We start from the raw sequence: 25,270 nt of genomic DNA, 5'->3' as shown, positions 1-25,270 counted from the left end.
GCACAAAGACGCGCACGCACATTCATCTAATCGCACGCTCAAAAACACACACAAACAGGCATGATGCTGTAGAGGCTGTGTGTGCGTGTGTGCGTGATGACAGTGGTTCGACACTGTTAATGCCAGGTAGAACGAACGATGCTGTGCTCAAGTGTGTGTGCGCTCGCTGGCAGCGCTTGAAGGTTCATTATGGCCCCCGCCTCTCCTGAGTGACTGCAGCCCGCGTGGCGCCCCGGCCCTTTTATTCCGGGCCGTGATTGGACAAGGGCCTCCCGCCGAGTTGGTTTGCAGCAGTTTTGTCGCGCCCAGATTTCACTCGCTGCTCAAAGCGAGCCTCTGGCGGGACGCGGCATCTGCTGCCTCACCTTCCTCATTTACACTTCTCCGCCCTCGCACACACACACAGTTCTGTTCACCGCCTTTCCAGACCTCGCTATCACGATGTACAACTGAGGGGAGGAAAAAAAAATAGAGAACTAGGTAGAGGTACAGAGAGACAGAGAGCAGCAGCAGCGTGACATGTTTAATAGAGTTTGGGAACTTCGTATATAAGAGTCGCAGCGGTTGGTCGGGAGCTTTGACTAACTGTCTCTCGGCTTCTCAGCATCCATCATCTGATTTCTGGGTCACACAAAGGAGAGAGTGGCCTTAAAACACAGGAACTGTATCTGTCTCACCTTCCAGCTCTGTCTATCTGCTCGCCTACTGGTGCATCGCTACTGATGTACATTCTATCTTACTTCATAAACATTTTTTAGTGATTGTAGGCCTTTAATTGCCTTCCAAATGTTGTATAGTATTGTATTAGTGGCATGGTTACCCTCTGATACCTGGGTAAGAGTTATATACTACAGTGCAGTGAAGCAATGACACAGGTACAAGAAATGCAAGTAAACAAGAATGCAATGGCCCACTTTTTACCCTAATGAAACACTGGTAGTACAATCAGCATATCCACCCTGTTCTAATTGTTGATGTGCTGTTGAAGGTAGGAGAGGGTGTTACATCATCGCATTGCAGAGTTTACACAACCTATTCCATTTTATGCCATTTATCTGGGTGGTAGCAAGGATCTGTGTTAGATTCAGGCCGGATGTATCCTTCTCCCTTTCAACAAGCCCTGAATACCTTCACAGGAAGCCATCTTGATGACATGGCCTTACCTCTTCAAGTGGCTTCTTTCATTTTGAAGGAACAGTGTCTAATGTCCATTTTGTCCTTTCTAGTCTCACCGCCCCATTTCTATCACAGTGAAATGGTGATGTTGTCCCTAAATCTAAAGACTCCTCCATCTCATTTAGATTTAAGAGATTCTTCAGGTGTTCCATCTAATGATAGTCACAATAAGCATTTCTTGTCCTTGCAAAGAATGCCTGATTTTCTCAAGTCATCTGACATTTATCCACACCCACACACAATGAACCCTACTGGATACACTTTTCCATAGCCTCTCAACAATATTCCTAATATCTGAGGTTTTGCTTCAAATGGCATTGAGCCCTCAGTCCCCTGGCCCATCCAAACCCAAAAAGCCTCCTTCAGCTCATAGCCTCATTGAGTTCCCACCATGCAGCGACCTCTCAGGCTGAAAAATGAAGCCAACACTAAAAATGCTATGAACTACAGTTTCTTGAAGCCAATCCCCATAAAATCCTATGTTAAAATGCACAACTTTACAGCAGAAATAAACAAGTTTACAGCCTGATGCAAGAAGCAATTTTGGTCTCTACAGCTAACTTTCCATTTTCATTGTCTTGGCAACTGTCCATGAGGTGAATCACTATACAACTCTCTCATTTAAATTGTATAAAGGCTTAAAGTTATGCATAATTGAGGGCATTAAGAGGAGTTGGGTTCACCAAGATGGTGACAGTCAGAGCCACCACAGAGAAATAGATGGCACTTACTATGGTTGTTCAGGAAGCTTATGGAAGCTGTTGCAGATAGTTTGCCTATGATTGTATGCAGTCAATGGTTTCTGGTCACAACTCGGAGTATCTACCTCAGGCAGGCTTTAAGAACCTGCCTTTAAACATCATGTACCCAAATGTAAAGGTCCATACCTTTTTATCTTTCAAAGGATCCTCAGCCAGACATTCATAGATGACATGTTTTGTCATAATGGGTCCATCCAGCAGCCTTCCTGACCCTGATCTAATTCACTTCCAGGAAGTTTTTAACTGAACACTCTTTTTTCAGGTGTTCATCAGATTATATGAACAGACACATTCAAACATTTCCCGGCCCAGGAATCCACACTGAGAAGTTCTAGATGAGAAAGTGACGGCAAGTAAACTTATTCACTGAAGTGGTCTCAGCTCCAGGTCCATCTATAGCTCTGAGCAAGCACCCTCATGAACATGGAGGAGTGATTTCATGGGGATAACAAAACTTGTGGAAGATTTGGGGCCTCACAGACATTCGACTCGTCCCAAACACAAAGCAGGCCCACAGGTCTCAACCAACCATGGATACACCAACGCATGCAAACACACATCTATCCACTCATTCCTAGCTGGCATGGGTTGGAAGTACAAGTTATGCTGGGCAGTTTTCACTGTGGCCTTTGGGATGTGTGATCACAACACGGGGGGAGATGAGGCTGGATGGAGACAAGGAAAGGAGAAAAGAAAGAAAGTGAAGAAAGACAGGAGCAAACAAACAAAACAAACTTGGTAAAGCCCTCTGCTGGGCTGGGGCTGGGACTGGAGTGTGTGTGTGAGTGTATGTGAGGCGATGTGAACAGAGTGGCGGGGATTAGGACAGATCCTGGGCTGTCCAACTCACAGCTGGCTGATGATCCAATCCTGGAGCACAGCGCAGCGCACCAGCCGCCATGGGACCCCCGGATGCGTGCCTGCATCTGTGTGTGTGAAAGTGTGTGTTTGTGTTGAGGCATGTGGGTTCGACTGATGTGCATATCAGTATGCACATTTGCAAAGATGCAGTTGTACAAACAAGCATGTGCACGTGCATGTGTATGTGTGTGCGAGTGCGTGCGAGTGTGTACTATTTGGATGAGTTTGTCAGGAAGGAAGGGCTATCAGGAATCAAACAGAAGCTGCCTGCGCTTCATGTCCCTGTTTGAAGGTGAGCTGTGATCATTTGGGCCATGAGGAGGACAGAATGAAAGATTGGAGCAGGCAAGTTGCAAAGAGAGAATCAAAGAGCTGCCTTCGAAGGCTGGTCATACAAATGCCTTCCAGCCTCGCCACTGTGAATCTCACACTCCCCTCTTACTCTCTTCTAACAACACACACAAAATGCAGCGACACAAACCGGTCCTGCTAAAGCTACAAAGAGTCATGCGTGGCTCTGTAGTGAACAACAAGAGAGGGCACGACTATGAATGAACGACATGTAGCTCTGCATAACCCCCGAAGGCCCACAGATGGACAGAAAGAGAAAGAAAGAGACAGAGGCAGGGAAACAGACAATCGCTTGAGGTTTATTTGTTTAGTTTTGGAACAGCAAGAAAAAAATACCAACAGAGAACACGACCAGTGAGGTAATAAAAGGGGAAAAGCGAAAAAGGGTGAAAAAACGCAATGCTGGAATGCGGAGGCACAAACACTGACTGAATTTTAACAGATGTATGTGACTTGTGTGAGTGTGTGTGTACAATCTCTTTATCTCTGCATAGACACGTATTCCAAAACATTGCAGTGAGGGCATTTCTGCACATTTTGGCTGGAATTACAACTTCTAGGAGCCGTTTGAACTTGTTTCAGATTTAGTTTCAACGCTCAGGTCAGAATTAGGTTTGGGTAAGAGTTGGGGTATTAGAATTGAGATGTGATGGTTAAGGTGAGGATAAGGAAGGCATCAAGGACTCTTCACAAAAAATAAGGAATGCTTGCATACATGTGTGTTTACATATCGCTATACATATAGATATCCTTTTTAGTCCAGTTTTACCCTATTGAATAAATGTCTGGTTTTATCTGCACATTTCAAAGACAACCTTTAAAAGCTCTTGCATGTGTGACTTTACAGGTTCCTGAGAAAACACTAATTTTGGGAAAATGAGCCTGCGGGACAACTTAATTGTTAGCATTAAGAATGGGAAGCAAAATCCTCTGTGTCCTCATTAGAGAGTTTGCTTCAAAGATCTTGTTATGGTATTCAAGATTGTAAGAGATCAACGTAAAGGTAAGCATAGTAGCAGCTGCTCTAAAGTGACTGATGGTCAAACGTCTTCTGAACCTGTCCACGTCTTTTTCCTGAACTAGGAAAGTGCATTCAACAATGTCTGTAGCTATTTGAAACCACTAATCATGTCTACTTCATGGTGTGCAAAGGTGAGAAGAGAAGCAGGGTTTCAACTTCTCTCTAAACCTTGCTGTGTGTAAAATTAATTTGCGTACTTTTATAGCTTGAGTTGGAACAGAACACAATCAATGCTGCTTGACCCGCATTGATTGAACCAAATGTTCTCACAACAAATAAAACAGCTCTAAACACTGTCTGACATTCACTGATAAATTTCCCTCTATATACTCTAATCCACACCTCAATCCTCAACCTTGAACTTTACCCTTTAAATGACTTCTAAGCACAAGCAAAAGAAAAGTTTTCAGCAAAACTATTCCTAAAAACCTGGGATCTCCCTCACAAACAGGTGTACAGGTCATTTTAAATTTTAATTTAATCACCATATGAATGGATGGAGTTTATGATGGTTATATTTGCCTTATATCTTTTCCTTAAATTACAATTCTGCTTTTCAAAACCACTGGCACTACACATGATTGTAAATGTGATTTTGTTCTACTGCATAGAGATACATAGGACTTCTTGTCACATAGCACTGAAGGAAGAGAGATATTCCTATTAAATTAGTATCAGAAGTGGCTTTCACTGCTAATGACCAAAATTGAATTTGAATGGCTACATGCTCAGCCAAGTCAACAGCTGTCAAACATCTAGTATGCATCTGAGGATAGATAAAACTATAAACTCTCTCATGCACACACAGCCACACACATGGTAGTAAAACGGTCTAGTCCAGTGGCTCCTCTAGCACAGGTCAAAGTCATCATGTTGCCACATTAATATGTATGTCATTCTCCACAGCTGGCTGCGAAATACACACACACACACTTCTTGCCTCATCCTTTTAAAACACACACATGACAGCCCACCACGCAGCCAGTGTGGAAGCGCTGGCCAGCTGACAGACAAACACACTTAAACACAGATCAGAGCCAGAAGCAGCAGTGGACACACAGACACAAACACACACATACCGCCAGGCTGACACACACATAAACACACACATACACACGGAGATTACACAGACTTGCATCCCGCAGCCTCCAGCACCGCAGGGCATCGCCGCCACATCTGTGCCCATCTCAGACACCTCGGCTGTGGGCAGCGGGGGTGAGAGAGTGCCCTGAGCGGCTGGCATGGGCTGGCATGGCCTTGGCAGTGAATGGTGTGGAAGGGAACAGCAGCCAGCGGATGACAGGAGGGACGGAGACAAGGAAAGTGAGGAATTTAGGAAGAAAAGACAGAAAAAAGAACACTGGGAAAAAGAAGATGGGAAAGGAGATGATGACGGAGGTAAATTATGCAAACCTGTATGGAGGACGGGGCAGAAGGACAGTTCAGGACACAAGGATAAGAGATGGTGGTAGAAAACATAGACGAATCTATGGATGGATGAGGTAAAGAATAACAGAGGAGGCAAGACAGGGAAGCAGAAAAAAAAACAGGGAAAGAATGATGCAGAAATAGAAAGATAGAGGATGGAGGGGAGCCGGTAGCGCCCGTCGTGAGAACGGGTGCAGGGCACTGGCAGGTGGCTCGGAGGCCAGGCTGTCCAGTGACCATCAGCCGCGCTGTTGTGTATATGTGTGTCTGTGTGTGTGTGTGTGTGTGTGTGTGCGCGCCAGGGACAGAAGAAAGACTCAGGCGCCATTTTGGCTCTGCTGGAGCTGTTGCTGGGCTGGGCACTGGCCTGGTGGCACAGAGCGGGCAGTGTGTATGCGTCCGTGTGTGTATGCGTCCGTGTGTGTGTGTGTGTGTGTGTGTGTGTGTGTGTGTGTGTGTGTGTGTGTGTGTGTGTGTGTGTGTGTGTGTGTGTGTTGCATTATGTTGTGGCATGCTTAACAGGATTAGAGGTGACCTAGTGAGGTCCAGTTGGTACCGGGACCATGGCACAGCGGCGCGCATGTGTGTTTATGTGTGTGTGGTTTGTATAATAGGATTAGCTGTTACCTGGTGCGGTACAGTTGGTGTGCTGGTCTGAACTGGACTGGACTGGGCTGAGCTGGGCAGGAGCTGGGCAGAGGGGAGCGCTGTGTGTGCGTGAGTGTGTGTGTGTGTGAGTGTGGTGGCATGTATAATAGGATTAGGTACTACCTGGTGAGGTGCAGTTGGCACTGGGCATTTGCCAGCTGTTCTGCTAGGCTCAGGGCTTCGGCCTGCCATTGGCTCCCATCCTTTTGGACCGCCTCCAGATGCTGCCGACAGCCAACCAGCTCTGAGCTCAGCCTTTCCACTTCCTGTCCCGCAGAGATGGAAGAAGAGAGGGTGGAGGAGATGAGGGAATCTTTCACAACAACCCACCTTATGCCTTACGTAAACAGAATATTAAAGGCTGATCACAGCATCATGTGAAATGAGATCAAGTCTCATCATGTAAAATTCAAAATAATTAGATTTGGCTTGGTAAAACAGTATTTTCCAATATTAGTTTCTATAAGGTATTCTATTTGACATGTCCTGCATCATTAACAAGTGTGACAAGGACATTCTTGTCCTTGTATGTTCATATGTTACTTCCACTATACAGTGTGGATAGCTGCACAAATGATTTTAAGTAAATCTGAACATTTATGAATACATATTTCAGTTCTTTAGTTTTGCTTGCTGTGTCTCAGTGCAGCATCATCCCAAAATGCCCACTGCTTAGTAAAGCTGACAGGCTAACTTTAAAACAAATCTAATGAATCTAATAAATCTAAACTCATCATCGGGTTGAATGCAGACGTACCTGTGCAGCCTTTTCCATCTGTCTGCTGGTCTTGGCTTTAAGCTCTCTGAGATCTCTTTCTGCCTCCTCTTTCTTCAGTTTGGCCTGGCTGAGCTGATATCTCAGATCCACACATACCTAGAAAATACAAGCAATGATAAAAACAATCAGTTTTCTAACAGGAACTCCACATGAATTCAAGTATAATGCTTAGACTGTCTTTCTCTTCCATCCATAAAGAAAACAAGCTGCACATTTTGTGTTTGGTTTGCAAATGTCGACATATTTTCTGCTTTAAAGATGCTTCAGTAATTTGTCATTTCATCATTTTGTGAGTGTTGATTTTCTTTTTATTATCTTACTCTATACTTATTTTCCAAATCTTTATCACCAGATCCTGACATCTACCGAGTCTTTTCTCCAGGTTAAAGCACACTGATCTAAATATGGTGTGTTTTAATAGTGATCTGCTTGACCAGAGTTCAACTTATCGCTCATCCTTAAAGCATCCACTAATTTAACAATAAAACAAAATTAAAACCTGAACTTAGCATTTTTAAATGAAGCTTAGTTATGTACCTTACTTTAAACTTATGCACTCATGCTGAATTTACCCTTCCAAAACCTGAAAATAAACACTGGAATTGATAATCTTATGCTGCCATCCAGTGGACATACCAGAGCATTACACAAAAGATTGCACAGACTGCATTTAAGTACCAGGCGTGTTTTTTTTTCCTGTTTCTTTAAAGGTGGAACTATCTTCTGTGTGGTCTGCGAGTGCATTTCAATCTCCCATTATTATATTTTAACTGTCTAAATTTAAAACAGCCTTGCCACCTGTCCTGGATCACACTGATTCAAACTGCTCAGTGCAACATTAGCATCACTAACAGGCAATAACACCTGCTGACTCTAAATGTTCTTGTAGTACACACTGTACCTGGGTATTGTCTTGCTCCTGACTGGTGAGTTTGTGGAGAGTGTCTTCCAGCTGATTGGTCAGTGAAATCTTGTCTCTGTGAGCTCTGTCCAGCTGTCCTTCCAACTCAGCTACATGCTGGGAGAGGCTAGACACCTGAAAAACAAACACACAAGCACCTTTTCAATGGCCACCTCACTGCAATTTCATTCAGAATTTTTTCTGAAAACCCACTTTTACAGACTTGCTTTTATGTGAGGTTTAGTTTTAGCTTTACTTAGCTTTTAATCTGTATTATGTCCTGTTTATTTTAGATGTTCTCTCTTGTTCTATTTTACTTTTAGCTGCCTGGTTCCTTGGTGTGATGTCGTCTCTCCAATTCTTTAATTCTCTGACTTTTGGATTTTTAATTTTTAACTTTAACCCTCAATCTTATTGTTTGATTTTTAAAACTGCCTAGTTGCTTTGTTTGTTATGACTGCTAATCTAGCTAATTATTACTTTAATTTATTATCATTTTTACTATGTATTTTAATTGACTGCTCTGACTTGTCTCCTATATCTTGTTTGATTGTCTGTGTTGCATGTTTTAAATGTTTTAAAAGTCAAAGCACTTTGTGAACACTGTTCTTAAGGGTGCTATATGAATAAAGCTGTTATTCTTCTTCTTCTTCTTCTTCTTCTTCTTCTTCTTCTTCTTCTTCTTCTTCTTCTTCTTATTATTATTATTATTATTATTAAGAAGAATGTCCTTATATATGAATACCAGCATTAAGGTTTTTCTTCAAGGGCTTTTACTTATGAGCATCAATAAAAAAACAAACACTAGCATACATGAAACCTGTATAGTTAAGTGCAGTAAACATTAAATATCTTGTTAATACAAACAAATTTAACTATTTAATAGTTCAGAATGGAGGATGGTTGGAGATGTCTACGTAAACTGTACTGTACTATCATTTCTGAGTTCTCTGTACATCCAAAAAGTGAACAAGTAAGATTTACTGTATGTGCTAGCTCCTCCTTTTGTTTCCGAGACTCGGCCCGGCCCTCTTCTCTGGCTTCAGCTAGTCTCTCGTGCATAGCGAGAGCTTCTCGGTCTAGCTGTTCCCTCTGCCGAGCCAGCTCCCTGGATAACTGCTCACACTGCACTTCCACCTGCATGCATAGAAACGAGCACAACGGGGTCACCAAAGATAACCAGCTGAGAAAAAAACTCGGGAGCAATCCTTAAACTGAATGAATGATCTGTTTAAGTCAAAAACAGCTACAAAGGTGTGTATATAAGTTTCTCCAACCCTGGTTTTATGCAGATTTGCTTCTTCTGCCATCTCCACAGCCTGTTTGACCTGGAGACAGGCTGACCACTCCCTCTGTTGAGCCTCTTGCTGACTTGTTCTCACAGCACGCAGGGCCACCAGTAACTCATCACGCTCTCTGAAAGATCAACAGATAAGATAATCAATGATCAGGGTTAAAAAAACAAACAAGGGCGTCATTTTTCGGACATTTTTTTTTTTTTGCTATGCACATAGAATAACTATTAAATGTAATCATCAGAGAAAAATGACCAATCAGAAGACATAATTGCGACATATATACAAAAAAATATACAACATACAATTAGGTCATCAAAAATTTAAGCCTATAATATAAAGAGCTACTATTCTGTTGTTAATTTGGGACCAAACTGAATAATTTATGTTGTGTTTGTATGTGTTACCACTGACTTTGTGAGCCTGTCAACAGCCTGGACATGCAGATTTGTGTGAGTCCCAGCCAACACAGCTTCGTGCTGTGCACACTTCAGACACAATCCGGCCACACGGGGAGCTCCGTCAGCCCTCAGTGCATCTGCAGCCTGTTTCTCTCTGTGTCTCAGGCGAACCTTCACCTCCTCACACTCCTTCTGACTGACCGACAGATCCTTCCTTATGACAGAAGTGAAAAGCATGAGAAGTATGATGAGGAGAAAGAAAGAGAGAAAACAGTCAGGAAAGAAGGTGAGTATTGTTCATTTAAAGCCATCATCACTGACGGAACTATTACACAGACCTGAGAGAGACGACCTCAGCCTCCAAGCTTTCAATCTGGGTCTGGTAGATCACTTTCAATTGTTCCTGTTGAAAACAAACATTTGAATGTAACTCTGGAACAAAATGCATCAGTAAATAATACTAACAATCATGGGATCAAATTATGGTTTTGCCACAATTTTTGATTGCCGCTGTACTGATAATGATGTACTGATTCCTGTTTTGATCACTGAGTTAAAATGCATAAAAACAAGTTAAAAATACAATCTAGAACCATATATCTCAGTTTAAACTAAACTAATTTGTGAACTTTTTTGATATTTTTTAACACAACAAAACAATCAGACAAGCACTAAGACTGTTGAGACCCATCAGGGACAGAGATGAAGGAGAACTAAACAGTAACTAGAAGAGAAGAAATAACAGATCTATCACACCTACCAGCTCATTTTTCCAAGTGTTGTGTTCTGCTCTCTGCAGCACACTGTGGTCTGTATTGGAGGCTATGTGGCTGTGGACCATACTCTCATTCACCTGAGGAGAACATTGTGACAGATCATCGTTTCCACCAGACTGTTAAACTGAAATAACTCAGCTTATGTCTCATAATAAACCTAAGTCGTATGTGCATTTTCTCTTCTACACCCTTCCTGAATTTATGCACAGCAAGGTAAAGGACAGAGGCAACTTCAGTCACAACATTAAAACCACCTGTGTAATCTTGAGTAGGTTCCTTTGCGCAAGGCGAGTGGTACGTGTCAAAGGAACATCCACATGAATGCCAAGACCCAAGATGTCCCAGCAGAGCATTTCATCATAATAAAATGATCAGTGTTATTTACTTCACATATCACTGGTTTTATGGTACATGCCCTCATAAATATAGACGGCCATAACAGAGCATTACCATGGAGTTTCGGATCGTGTAATCTCTTAAAGATTCATCCACAGCTTTGGATTTGAGCTCTGAATGCAGCTTCTCATTTTCCACCACCACCACTCTGATCCGCTGTTTCATCCCCTGCAGCTCTTCCTGAAGCCACACAAAAAGAGAAACAAATAAAGACGTACCCACATTCAGACACTACTGAAAAAGGAGCCTGTACATTGGCGCACTGACCTTGCAGAATTTGACCTCTGCTTCCAGGTGTTGGATGTACTCCGACTGGTTGTGAATCATTGGGACCAAATCCTGAAAGGCAGGTAAACTGGACCTGCTCTCTTGCTGCACTCTCTAACAAGAGAAAGTAGACTTAATATCAAGAAAAAGCATGGCTAATTTATCACATTTTAGTGTGGAGAATATATGTCAGCCTTACAGATAATTTTGTAATAATTCTAATGCATTTAAAGCTGCTCATTCTACCTTGGATGGAGACCGTTTCTCTGCGGGAGAGAGAGGAGGGGGGATTTCTCGGCACTGCTTCAGTAGAAGACTCTTCAGTTGATTAACTACATTTCCAAAAAACATAGAAAAAAGCATTTTATTATAGCTTTGTGTACCGTCTGTCAACATGAGCAGGTAAATCTCCAGGTGGTGTCTCTGTCTGGCAGCCACGTCACAACCAATCACCTGCTTCACTGTGCGTCTTGTGGCTCCATGCAGCTTTGTCCTCTTCGGACAGAGTGGTGAAGAGGTTGCCATCACCTCCTCTGACCCCTTCCACCTCCTTTCCATCAGGATTCAGCTGCTCCAGAGCACCGCTCAGCTGCTGGAGGCTCTGGTTGGCTCGCTCTGAAATCAATATGCACATACAGACTCCGGTCTCATACAGTATATTATTTCTGTTCCCCTTGGCAGTTCAGCTGGTGTCTGTGCAGAACTCACTTTAACTTCTATATTAAAGAGGACTACTGAAGTGATGCAAACACTTGCACTTCCATCACCCAAGCAGCAGATAGATCCATTAATGAAATAACTGGGATGTAATTACAGACACTTTTCCACACACGATCAATGAATCACCAAGTTTTCAAACCAAAATTAATATTATACCGACTATTTAGATAATTGATTAATCATTTTGAATTACTTTTGAGTTCAGTTCTTTAAATTTGTTTATTTTCTGGTTTCCTAAATTAAATATCTTCTAGTTTTTAGGCTTACATTGCCAGATACTTTGAATTTTGGGAATTGTCATCGGCTTGTTTCACAATTTTTTGACATTTATAGACAAACAACAAATCAGTGAATAACGAAAACAGTCTACCAATAATCAACACAGAAAATTAATTAGTTGCGGTATTACTTCATTCATTCAAGCACGGTCAAATGAGCTAAAGAATTCACATAACCATAACAAGTAAACCAACAGTGTTTCACCACCTTTGTCTTAGATCCAAATTTGGCCCTGTAATGACACAAACTAGAAAATATTTTGATATGTGACACTATGAAAATCACAGGATAATTCATAGTAAGGCTAAATCATTTGGGGAAAATATCTAATTGCAATTTTTCTGACAGAAAAAACTATCTGATTTAGAACCTGTGATGGATCTTTACCAGAGAAGGTACCATGATGTACTACCATGAGTTTATGTAAATTGAACCACAATGTGCATCCATGAATCTTGTAGTATATATTGATTTTATCTTTATATTTATCTATTTATTTATTTGAACGTTACAGTACATATTAATGAAAATACAATCTCATAATAGTTTACACAAGGTTGCAGTCAATACGCCAGATTTAGCACAAGGCTAATTTCCATCTGTTGTCCCACACATAAAAGAAAACACACAGGGATACAGACGTATAAAAAACAATATAGTAAAACAAAGACCACGACATATTAACACTGACTGGGTTAAACCTACCCTAAAGTGCTACTATTTTAGAAAAGTGCTTTCTAGGCAGAGCCTGTCATAAAGTGCATATAGTTAAAGAGTCTGTTCTTAAAGTGCCTGAATTCCTCGATGTTCACACGTTTGATTATCAGTCAGCCAGGTCTTATACTGTCTCTTAAAACTGACAAAAGTGGAGCTTTCTCTGGTAGCTATAGGTAAAGTATTCCAGTTTGTACAACCTTTAATAGGCTTAATACCTTTAATGCATTCTGTACAAAGGAGGACTTTCTACATTTTACTTCACAGTCACCCCTGGTGGCTGACCTTACACTACTAATACCATTTTTCTTTTGATAAAATCCCCCCAGGGGCAGTGGGGTCATCCCATTCACAGACTTATAGATTAAACAAGCATTTTTAAACTACATTTAAGTACTAGGCGTGTATTTATAATTATGCAATTATTCTGATCAATGGGCAAGTTTGACAACCCCTAAAAGTTTCAGTCTGCTTGAAATAAATCAAACTGAAACACAGTATTGGACTCATTATTGAATAGCTGCATCTTCTACATAGTAAATGGCAGTCTTTGATGATTTGTGACGATTTAGATTCAATTAATTGTTCATCCCTAATTATCAGAATTAATTAATGATGGCTACCATCCATTTAATTGAGTAAGTTGGGTCATACTTTATGAAAAGTTTAAATACAGGCTATAAAAAGGTCCTTTCAACATTAGTTTTACTTCAGCAGTTTTGGCCAAATATAGCCAGATTATCTCAATGCACAGGAGTTCTAAATCATAATCAGGTTTACTATCAAGTTGCAAATATTTTTGGATGTCTGTCCATAATTCAGAAATAGTGCTGGCTATCTGAAACAGTTTCTGTCTGTTTTCTTAGCCTTATTTAACACTAACCACGATGCTTTTTGAACAGAAAATCAGTCAGCAACAGGTGGCAGTGATGTCCCCTTTAACTCACCAATTCCTTTAACAACAGCAGTGTCAGTGACTTCAATCTTCAGCTGTAGTTCTAATAACATTCCGTGAACTAGCCTTTTTAAAGACACACCGCTATACTTAATTCAGCTTAAAGTTATTTGTCAGATAAATACCCATTTAACGCCGGTATCTTGAAGTGCTCATTAGCAAACGCAGCCGGCTAAATGCTAACTTACGCCGCAGCTCCCTCTGTTTCGCCTCCAGCTGCTCCGAATCCTCTTCATCCGAGTCCAACGGTTTCATTGATGTAAAAGCTTCGTTAAATCACACTTTGTTACCAACTAAACGTGCTAAGCTACACACAACAGCATAACAGCCATCATATCCAGCGCGTCGTAACGGTTACCGACTCGCTTAAGGAGGTGTTGTTTGTTTTAATAACAGGGTGTTCTGAAGGCGGTGCTCCGGTTTTCCATCATATAATTACAGTAACCGCCCCTCCTTTACGTACTGCCGGCGTACTTAGGACACCAAAACGAAGCATCTATCTGCCAACGGCTTACATTTCCGTAAACTCAGGCAGATGCTGGGAGTTGTAGTCCTTTTTGTAGTTTTCGGCATAACTGATGGCAGCATTTGAAAGCACTAAATTGGACTGCAGCATTTAAAATGATGGTGAAGTATTGTTTTTAAATTAAGCTAAGTGTAGCTAAATATGCGTCAGTACTTTCTGGAAACTCATCTAAATGTGTCAAAAACAGAATTAATGTGCCTGTGCAGAGAATTAATGTACTTGATCAAATTCATATATCTGTAATTTATGACCAAGCTTCATTTAGTCTATTAATTTAAGTGTCAAAGGCCTGCTTTGTGTGAAGACAAATGTAAGAACAATTGACAAGTTTTTTTATTTTTATTTAGTTGAAAATAAAATAAAATATTAAAGCTGCAAGCAGCGTTGGACGGGTCCTCGCATCCATGCTCGTCGTCGAATCCACGCACGTCCACCAGGTGGCGCTGCGACCGAGAGTGTATATTGGCCTATGGATGTGATCACGTCCGCACTCTGATGACACACATAACATTTCAGGCAGATCGGACCATGTCCAGGCTAGTTATAGAGCTTTTCCTTCTATCCACCAGGTGGCGTTATGACTGTGGCTGTATTTCAGCATGTGAATGTCATCAGGGCGGGACTCTGATCATACATGTAAAGTTTGAGGCAGATTAGAGTATGTTTAGGGCAGTTACACAGCAGTTGATGTGTCATGTCGAAGCATCAACGTTTGGGAGCCTGCCATGGCCACGCCCTCAGACTTTTGTGGAGCATTTTGATAACTTTTGATCACCCATGCCTGGAGTACATCCTGGCTGAATTTCATATCTGTCGGTGTTACCCTGTTTGAGTTGATAGCTTTTCAAAATGTCTAAAAATGACCCAAAATTGAAGGTTGGTGTTAAATTCTAGAAAGAAGAAGAAGATTAAAGAAAGAAAATACATAAAAAAGAAGCAATTAAATAAATGGGAAAAAGTTAAGACAATTAAACTTTTATAAAGTATGGGGGGAAAAAAGATGTAAGAAATTAAAGAATTGTATTTAATAAATAAACAGGAAATTTGTAAATAAGTGTTGTAGTCTTTTGCAGTTAATTGATGGATAGGCGTAGTGAGAGACAGCCAGACAATGGGGTAGAAATAAGAATGAGAACAACTAATATAGCACAGGGTTGCGAGCAGGAATTGAACCAGGGCCTCAAGCGTTGAGGACCAACTACATGCGTCAGTGGCTTAACCCGCAGAGCTATATGATCACACATGTTAGCTGTCAGCAAAGGTGTATCAATCCAATAGAAAGTCTAGGGGTAGGGTTCGGGTTACAGAGGAAGGTCCTGACAGTAGCAATGTACCAAAAACATGGATATAAAATTATACATTTTTTCATAATTTAATATTAAGTCACACTAGCCAAAAAATTCTTAGAATAAAGTTGGGGTTTTTCCTTCAGCCGTTGTGGTTGCACTGTACCTTTAGGTTATCTAGATCTACAACGGCTGAAGGAAAAACCACGGATTAATTTCTCAGAATATTCGGCTGCTTAGTATTAACATTAAAAATATTTATGTGTAATATTAATTACCCTATTTTTTTCATTACAACTGTAAGGACCTTCCTCTCCAACCCTAACCCTACCCCTAGACTTTCTATTGGATTAATACACGTTTTCAAGACCAGAACATGTGTGGTCATGTAGCTCTACGGGTTACGCCTGTGATGTTCAGGACTCATTCTTGTATTTTTCACTCTCTGATGTTTTCTTTTCTTCATGTCTAGTGTGTGAATCATTTCTGGTTTGTCTCTTCAGTGTCTCATGTCGGCCCTGCAGCTTCTCCTCCTCCACCTCCTCCTGAAGCCTTCATCTTCTTCATCATCAGCTGCTCAGTGACTCTGTTGGACGTCTCACCGTGTGGCAGCAGCTCAGGTCAGTGGTGAAGATCCTCTAATCAGCTCCACACCCACAGACGTAGTGAACGCAGCGTCTGTTGTTGTGCTAATAAGAAGCTGCAGCTGAGCAGCAGCAGCTCTGTTCACTCCCAGCCCTCATGTCACACATGGAGTCAGAGCAACACTCTGTCAGAGCTGATTCCTCAATGTATAGATCTGATTAATCTCTCTCTAGTAACAGGTTATGTACCACAGGCTTTTAAGGTTGCTGTAATCAAACCTTTACTTAAAAAGCCACACTCTAGATCCCAGATGTTTTTAGCCCAAACTATAGACCAGTTTCCAACCTCCCATTTCTCTCCAAAATTCTGGAAAGAACAGTTGCAAATCAATTATGTGAACATTTACAAGGAATAGCTTGTTTGAAGAGTTTCAGTCAGGCTTAAGAGTGCATCATAGCACCAGAAACAGCTCTGGTGAAAGTTACTAATGACCTTCTCATAGCGTCAGATAATGGGAATGTCTCTATACTTATTTTATTGGACCCTTAGTGCAGCATTCGATACAATCGAACCACAAACTTTTATCTACAGCGACTAGAACAATTCTATTGGCATTAAAGGGACAGCACTGGACTGGTTTAAATCCTACTTATCAGACAGGTTCCAGTTTGTGCATGTCAACAATGACTCTTCTGAGCATACTAGGGTTAATCATGGAGTTCCTCAGGGTTCTGTCTTAGGACCAATACTGTTCACATTATACATGCTTCCCTTAGGCAACATTATTAGGAAGCACTGTATTAATTTCCATTGTTATGCTGACGACACTCAATTGTATTTATCTATGAAGCCAAATGAAACTAATCAGCTAGCTAGACTGCAAGATTGTCTTAAGGACATAAAGACCTGGATGACCTATAATTTCTTACTACTAAATTCAGACAAGACTGAAGTCATTGTATTTGGCCCCAAACATCTTAGAGAATTGCTTTCAAAGCATATAGCTACTCTGGATGGCATTACATTGGCCTCCAGTACTACTGTGAGGAACCTCGGTGTTATCTTTGACCAGGACATGTCCTTTAACTCGCACATAAAACAAATCTGTAGGACTTCCTTTTTCCACCTGAGAAATATTGTGAAAATCAGGAACATCCTGTCTCAGAGTGATGCAGAAAAACTAGTCCATGCATTTGTTACTTCTAGGCTTGACTACTGTAATTCCTTATTATCAGGTTGTCCCAATAGCTCTCTGAAACATCTACAGCTGATCCAAAATGCTGCAGCCAGAGTACTGACGGGAGTTAGCAAGAGAGATCATATTTCTCCTATATTGGATTCTCTTCATTGGCTTCCTGTTAAATCTAGAATAGAATTCAAAATCCTTCTTCTGACATATAAAGCTCTTAACAACCAATCTCCATCATATCTTAAAGACCTGATAGTACCATATTATCCTAGCAGAACTCTTCGCTCTCAGACTGCAGGCTTACTTGTTGTTCCTAGAATCTCTAAAAGTAGAATGGGAGGCAGAGCCTTCAGTTATCAGGCGCCTCTCCTGTGGAACCAGCTCCCAGTTTGGGTTCGGGAGGCGGACACCCTCTCTATTTTTAAGACCAGGCTTAAAACCTTCCTTTTCGACAAAGCTTATAGTTAGGGCTGACTGGGGGACCCTGACGGGGTATGCTTGTGTTTTCATTTGCACAACTGACTTCCCCTCTTGACGTCCCTTAGTTCTGCCCCTAGTTATGCTGCTATAGGCCTAGACTGCTGGGGAACCTCTCTTGATGCACTGAGCCCTTCTCTAACTACCTATGTATTTACTACATATACCATTATTGCATTACATTCACTCTGTTTCTTTCTGTGTCCTTTCTCCGAGTGTCCCTGGTCCCAGAGCTGGATGCTGGATGCTTCAGATGTGTGGCTGTGTTTTATGGTCCTTGTGTCCCACCCCCCACCTCTCTATCTCTACCCCTCTATCTATCTCTATCTCTACCCCTCTATCTCTACCTTTCTACCTCTTCTGTCCCTCTCAACCCGCCCGGCCAGCAGGCAGATGGTTCCCCCCACATTAGAGCCGGGTTCTGCTCGAGGTTTTTTTCCCTGTTAAAAGGGTGTTTTCCTTGCCACTGTCGCCTTTTGGCTTGCTCTGGGGGTCAGGCATATGGGTTCTGTAAAGCGTCTCGAGACAATTTGACTGTAATTGGCGCTATATAAATAAAATTGAATTGAAAATTGAATTGAACTGAGAGCTCTCAGCAGTTTTCTACCCATTTAAGAACAGGACAAACCGAACAAGCTGTTGTATCGATTTGTCCACGATTTCCTCTCATGTGTCCATTTTAAGGAGTTTGCAGTCAACCAAGGCCGACTCAGAATCACTCCCACCGGGAAGATCTGTGAAGGAAGGTCCACCCGGCTGGTCCAGAAGCTCCGGTCCAGCAGAGCAGCGTCAGGATGGAGACGTAACCGGGTGAGTTAACTAGAGAGGCGACACATTCACATAGAAAATCCAACAATTCCTTCTGTTTTTACAGTTTGTGACTCTGGTAAATGGTGTCATTTTTCAAAGCTGGTGGGTTTTGGGCTTCACAGATTGAACCTAAATGCTTTTCTTAAACAAACTGCTGAGCTGCTGCACAGTGAAATGTTTGAGTGGAGCTCAGGATGAAAGCATCAGAGCTGTTTTACATGTTTTTATGTTCAGCTAATATCATTTCCTCTGGACAATGTTTGTGGTGTTAGAAGTGGACGTTTGTAGGGAGTTTTCAGTTGTAATACTTAAATGCATAAATATTTGCAGTGGTGGTTTCACTGCAAGCATCTACTGATGTCACCAGTGAAGTAAATAAAAACAGCATTTGTTGAACTTTACGCCTCTCAGTGTCTGCAGTTAGTTTAGCTGAATCAATGCAAAGATATTTCTATTTTTCTACATGACAGGAATGTCAGTGAAATCCAAATGCTAAGAATAAACAAGTGATCTGCCTGGTCACAGATCCCACTTTAATCCAAAATAAAGACTTTGCAAGGAAATGAACTTGAAATATGAGCCACCAGTAAAAGTTGTGATCAGACAGAAGGGCCTGTATTTTATCTTTGGAGAAGTTTAACATGTAAGTTTGTGCAGCTGATCAGTGGTGAGGCCTGTGGATGACTGGAGATGTGTGTGGACACTTAGACGAAGCAGCAAATGTGTTGAAAATGAGTTGTCTTCTCAGAGTCTTGAAGATGTTTTGTCAGAGCTAAGAAAGAAGTAAGAGATCCTGCAGGTGATTGTTGAGTGGTGTTGAGGAATTTGAATGTAGAGGAATAGCAAAGAGATTTTGAAGATATTTAAGCCATAAGTTGTATTTTATTTGTTTGCTGTTCTCTCCCATTTGTAGTGAAGAGAAGTGATTTGACATGAAGAATGTGATTTGTGTGGCTTTGAAATTGTGTTAAAATGTAAAAATGAGTGATGAGGAGAAGAGTGTGACTTTTTAGTATTGTGTTTTTTAGCGTGTTCTTTAAAAGTTGTAGGTAGATTATCTTCTTTTTTTGATTTTGTGGATTGTTTTTTTTTCTTTCAGTGTTGATGTCACCGCCTTGACGAATAGAAGAAAAGCCTGTATTTGGGTATGTAGGACTGGTAGTCCAGAGGTAGTGGTGGTGGTTTGGAACCTGGAGAGTGCAGGTTGATCCCCCACCCTGCTCAAGCTTTTTTTTTACATTTGGGCAAAATTTGCATTTCAAAAATTGCCTTCGTGCCTTCGTGCCTTCGTGCCTTCGTGCCTTCGTGCCTTCGTGCCTTCGTGCCTTCGTGCCTTCGTGCCTTCGTGCCTTCGTGCCTTCGTGCCTTCGTGCCTTCGTGCCTTCGTGCCTTCGTGCCTTCGTGCCTTCGTGCCTTCGTGCCTTCGTGCCTTCGTGCCTTCGTGCCTTCGTGCCTTCGTGCCTTCGTGCCTTCGTGCCTTCGTGCCTTCGTGCCTTCGTGCCTTCGTGCCTTCGTGCCTTCGTGCCTTCGTGCCTTCGTGCCTTCGTGCCTTCGTGCCTTCGTGCCTTCGTGCCTTCGTGCCTTCGTGCCTTCGTGCCTTCGTGCCTTCGTGCCTTCGTGCCTTGCTTATGGGTAAATCTCCTTTTTTCCAGGATCCAGTCCAGTCCAGTGACACTCCACTCCACTCCACTATCATCCTCGACAAGGTTCCCAGCGGGGATTCGAACCATGACCGTCCACATGACAGACACACACCCTCTGTGTGAGCTATCTGTCACACAAGGTCCCTGGTGGAGTTTGTTGTAATGATGGTTGCAAGAGGTTGTCATGCAGCCAAAGTGTAAAAAGAGCCTTGAGCTGGATTCCAACCAAGGACCTCCTGGATGAGAGGCAGATAACTTACCACTGCACTATCCTTCCTACTGGGTGTAGCTGTTAGTTTTCGTAAATGATGGTACACAAAAGTATTAAGGAAGTGAAGATAATAAAGGTACTAAGGTACCGGGGAGGCAAAAAACTTACCTCTACACCACCTGTCCTACAAGATGTTGCTCTAACTTTGCTTAAATGATGCTATCAATTAGTACTGGCGCAACCAAACGACAAATAAAAGGTGTGAGTGGAGATCTGAATCATGTGAGGTTTGTTTCTGAGACTGAATACACCCAATCTCATCTGATCTGCAAAGCTAAGCAGGGTTGGGCCTGGTTAGTATTTGGATGGGAGACTACCTGGGAATACCAGCTGCTGTAAGCTTTTTACTTCTCCTCACAACCTGAACAACACACTGCTAGCGACAGCTATCAACTAAAACCTCTTGGTTTCTTTATTATACACTCTATGAGGTGGATAAGCTGCAGCTCATGCTGATTTATTGCTGCTTCTGGTTGGAGCCAAAGAACAAAGGCTTCACCTGTTGGAGCAGCTGATGTCCTGCAGCCTCTTCACCACAGAAAGCCTCTGACAGCTTCAATTCTTTACACTCTGACTGCAAGACACCAATCACATAGGAACATTTACATGTATGGAACAAAGAGCTGAGCTGACACTCAACATGTGTTTGACCATTTATTGATAAAGACATTCAAACATGTCTAGAGATAGAACACCAACGCACGGTGTAAGAAAGGTCAGAACAGACTTCACCTGCTCAGGAAACTGAGGTCCTTCGGGGTGCAGGGAGCAATTCTGAGGACCTTTTGTGGTTGTGTGGTGGTATCAGCCATCCTGTATGGACTGGTCTGCTGGAGCAGCAGCATCACGGCTGCAGACAGGAAGAGACTAAAGAAACTGGTTAAGAAAGCAAGCTCTGTCCTGGGCTGGTGGTAGACAGGAGGATGATGACAAAGATGTTGTCTATCATGGAGGACATCTCCCACCCCCTGCAGGAAACAGGACCATCACCGACAGCTCCTTCAGGGACAGACTGCTTCACCCACGATGTTTGAAGGAGGTCCTTCCTTCCTGCAGCAGTCAGACTGTGTTCAATCAAGCCTGCTCCCAGTAGTTCAGATCACCCATGAAGTAACTGCAATAAAATGTAAATAAGTCAATATGTGCAATTTCACAGGGTTTTTTTTTTTTAACAATCATTTCTATTTCTTCTCTAAGGAGAAAGCATCTATTTATATCTGTGCACTGAGTGCTGCTTTTCTTTTTACTTTTTTTCCTATCTGCTGCTGCCACACTGAAAATTTCCCCACTGCAGGATCTACCTATCCATCCATCTATCTATGGTCCATCTACCTCCCTACCTATCTATCCATCCATCCATCCATCCATCCATCCATCCATCTATCCATCCATCCATCCATACATCCATCCATCTCTCTCACAGGTGTGGGGGTTGATTCACCTGTTCTCAATCACCTTAATCCACGAAGGCCCGGTTCTTCATTCTTCCGCTCTCTGCCAGACCACAGACTTTGAAACCAGAACCTTTCTCCTACAATTAGTCTGGTTTCCCCTTTTTGTTTTCACCTTGGTTTAGTTATCCTTTCTGTGTTGGTTTTAGTTTCATTCGTTAAATAAACTCCTTGTAATCTTTGACCTGTGTCTGCAGATGTCCTGTGACACCAATGATCCCATCTGATATTTAGCATGTTTTCAATTATTGGTCCCATTTCTTAAAAAAAAAAAAAAAAAAAAAAAAAAAGCCCCCTGAAATCTGATCAGATAAATGAATGTGAAACTACTTTGGGTCTGCTGCAGCTGCCTCCCTCTGATCTTGTTCCTGCCCACAGCACAATCTGATCAGTGAAACACTGAAGGACAACTTCAGCATGTAAAACATAAATAAGCAAAGGCTGCAACTCGTGATTATTTTAATTTTAACTTAACTTTATGTGCTGTTCAAAAACTTTATTTTTTCTGCAAATGTGTAGTCATTCCAAATCTTGGTTATTGATCTCCTTGATTACAAAAAAAATCTGTATCGACCCGGAAAAAAACCAAACATGTCAGGCACCCTATGATGTTAACTGTTTGCCTGAATGTTTTTGTTTAAAATCCTCAGTAATAACCTTTGACTGGTTGCTCTTAACCCTGTAAAACTCACTGCTGCAAAAATACAACATCAGCTTATTTTTTAATTACTATTTTCTATTATATATATCTGAAATAAACCCTAATCTGTGGGTCTGACAGCAGCGTGAGGTCAAAGAAGCTGCCATCAGCTGCTGCACTTCTGTCCGTCCAGCAGATGGAGCCATGGAGCTGCAGTCAAGTGAAGAGCAGCACAAGGCAACCACCACTTCCATCCACTGACGCATTCAATTTGACTGACGCTAATGTTTTATTGACTTCCAACCACTAAACCAATATGATCACTGATGCACTGAGCTGAAGAAGTAATGTTACATTTCAAACATAACTGGGGAAATAACCAAAACTTCTTCCTTAGGAAAGGAGAAAGTATAAGAGTATAAAGGCAGTGCAAGAATAAATAAGAAAAAAACGGTGCAAAAATTGCCCATAGCATTATATACAGATGACTTTATTCTTAAAAAAAAAAAAAACAACAACAACAAACATGTAGAAGACTATATACAGAGGATCAGGTTTCAGGTATAGATAGATCGACAGATGAATCCTTACTGTGAAAATATTTAAAGACATTGAACATTGTGCAATATAAGGTCAGTCAGCAGCCTCAGTTCATGCACCAAGAAAACTTTTATGCATTTTTTAAAAATAAATTTTCTCCATTTACAAGGCAGGGAGATAACCGAAACTTCTTCCTTAATAGTTCCTGTTTAGTTTGTATGCTGTGGTGTCAGGATTACTACACGTGGAAATGAATATCAAATTAAAATCATTTCCATATCTTGACAAGTTGTTGCGATCAAAAAGTAAACTAAAGCTGCAAGCAGCGTTGGACGGGTCCTCGCATCCTTGCTGGTCGGCGAATCCACGCACATCCACCAGGTGGCGCTGCGACCGAGAGTGCATGTCGGCCTATGGATGCGATGAGGGCTGGACTCTGATCACACGTGCAAAATTTCAGGCAGATTGGAGCATATTCAGGCTACTTCTAGAGCTTTTCCTGTCCATCCACCAGGTGGCGCTGCGACCGAGAGTGTATATTGGCCTATGGATGTGATCAGGGTCAGACTCTGATCACACGTAAAATTTCAGGCAGATCGGACCATGTCCAGGCTAGTTATAGAGCATTTCCTTCCAACCACCAGGTGGCGCTGCGACCGAGAGTTTATGTCGGCCTATGGATGTGATCAGGACTGGACTCTGATCACACATGTAAAGTTTGAGGCAGATTGGAGCATGTTTAGGGCAGTTACACAGCAGTTGATGTTTCATGGCGAAGCATCAAAATTCACGAGGCCGCCATGGCCACGCCCTCAGACTTAAGGTGAGCATTTTGATAACTTTTGATCACCCATGCCTGGACTACATCCTGGCCGAATTTCAGCTCTCTCGGTGTTACCCTATGTGAGTTTATAGCTTTTGAAAATGTACAAAAATGACCCAAAATCGTCAAAACGTATGACATATAATTCAAAATGGCCGACTTCCTGTTGGGTTTTGGGCATGGCTGTCAATTACATTTTGGTGTGTCTTGACGAGTTACATATGCCTACCAAGTTTCATAATTCTAGGTGACACGTACTGGCCGTAGTAAATGTTTGAAATTTTCCAGGTGGCGCTATGGAGCCATTTTGCCAAACACATGTGCAACTCCCATAAAATATCAAATTTTTCGCGAGGCCTGATGAGCATGCCACGTTTGATGCGTTTTGGGGTATGATAAGGCCGCCAAAAAGGCAATTCAAAAGTCCGGAAAAGAATAATAATAATAATAATAATAATAATAATAATAATAATAATAATAATAATAATAATAATAATAATAATAATAATAATAATAATAATAATAAATAATTCCTTGCATTCCAATAGGGTCAAAGTATCAGGCAATGGCACGTGCAAATGTAATGACAATTTCTTCCTGTTGCCAATAGGTGGCGCTATGAGTATTTCTAAATTTATGAATGTGGATGTGTTCAGAACTGGACTGGTGTCCATCACATCAAGTTTGGTCCAGATTGGATCATTTCCAGCTGAGATATTAATAATTCAATTTTCATGGCGAGAAATCGAAATTCGCCGTGCCGCCACAGACACGCCCTTTGATGACGAGCCACCATTTCTTTGGGAATCATCATCAATGTGTTCAGGCTTATGTCACCACATTTGAGGTGAATCTGATCAACGTGCTAAGAATAGTACATCAAAGTGTGAAAAATGTTAATTTCCTGCTACCACAAGGTGGCGCTATGACTGTGAATGTATATAACCACATGGATATTGTCAGGGCTGGACATTGATCACACATGTCAAATTTCAGGCAGATTGGACCATGTACAGCTGAGTTAGACACCACTTCCTGTTTCATGGCGAAGGATCCATTTTTTTGGGAGTCGCCATGGCCACGCCCTTTGAAATGAAATGAACATTTTGATATTTTTTCATCAGGTCGCGTGTTTGCATATATTGGCCAAATTTGACGTCTGTCGGACTTATCCCCGATGAGTTATTAATTTTGAAAAATTTACAGCTAATTCAAGATGGCCGACTTCCTGTTGGTGTTAGGGCGTGGTCATGATTGACTTTTTTGGGTTTCCTGATGTGCTGAATATGCATACAAAATTT

At 41.7% G+C, this 25,270-nt stretch overlaps 1 protein-coding gene and 1 long non-coding RNA gene across 9 annotated transcripts in view; one reads left to right on the top strand and one right to left on the bottom strand.

Moving 5' to 3' along the window:
- sdccag8 (SHH signaling and ciliogenesis regulator sdccag8) overlaps positions 1-14,109 on the bottom strand; it is a 129,887-nt gene extending 115,778 nt beyond the window's left edge. For 2 of the 8 annotated variants that reach the window (XM_023289205.3, XM_035956777.2), the window contains exons 1-13: positions 13,917-14,109; positions 11,514-11,675; positions 11,307-11,392; positions 11,061-11,174; positions 10,848-10,973; positions 10,382-10,474; positions 9,960-10,024; positions 9,635-9,835; positions 9,203-9,341; positions 8,910-9,062; positions 7,926-8,060; positions 7,004-7,120; positions 6,370-6,512 (exon numbers count right to left, since the gene is read on the bottom strand). In XM_023289205.3, coding sequence (XP_023144973.2) covers positions 6,370-6,512; positions 7,004-7,120; positions 7,926-8,060; positions 8,910-9,062; positions 9,203-9,341; positions 9,635-9,835; positions 9,960-10,024; positions 10,382-10,474; positions 10,848-10,973; positions 11,061-11,174; positions 11,307-11,392; positions 11,514-11,675; positions 13,917-13,983 — 1,601 coding nt within the window. In that variant the 5' untranslated portion in view covers positions 13,984-14,109. Of the gene's footprint in view, positions 1-3,426; positions 5,427-5,583; positions 5,658-6,369; positions 6,513-7,003; positions 7,121-7,925; positions 8,061-8,909; positions 9,063-9,202; positions 9,342-9,634; positions 9,836-9,959; positions 10,025-10,381; positions 10,475-10,847; positions 10,974-11,060; positions 11,175-11,306; positions 11,393-11,513; positions 11,676-13,720; positions 13,795-13,853 lie in introns of those variants that run through there. The other 6 variants (XM_055018370.1, XM_055018366.1, XM_055018369.1 and 3 more) reach the window with 6 other exon arrangements.
- A 1,915-nt stretch (positions 14,110-16,024) lies between these two features.
- LOC129350785 (uncharacterized) lies at positions 16,025-22,267 on the top strand. Its single transcript, XR_008604303.1, has 4 exons — positions 16,025-16,160; positions 18,476-18,601; positions 19,701-19,746; positions 20,254-22,267. It is a non-coding gene; the product is annotated as an uncharacterized LOC129350785 (long non-coding RNA).
- Positions 22,268-25,270: the final 3,003 nt, after the last annotated feature.

The sequence above is a fragment of the Amphiprion ocellaris genome, chromosome 16, assembly GCF_022539595.1.
Source record: "Amphiprion ocellaris isolate individual 3 ecotype Okinawa chromosome 16, ASM2253959v1, whole genome shotgun sequence".
In the NCBI taxonomy this organism is placed as follows: domain Eukaryota; kingdom Metazoa; phylum Chordata; class Actinopteri; family Pomacentridae; genus Amphiprion; species Amphiprion ocellaris.
The sequence above is the reverse complement of the archived record's forward strand: the minus strand, read 5'-3'. Positions and strand labels throughout refer to the sequence as shown.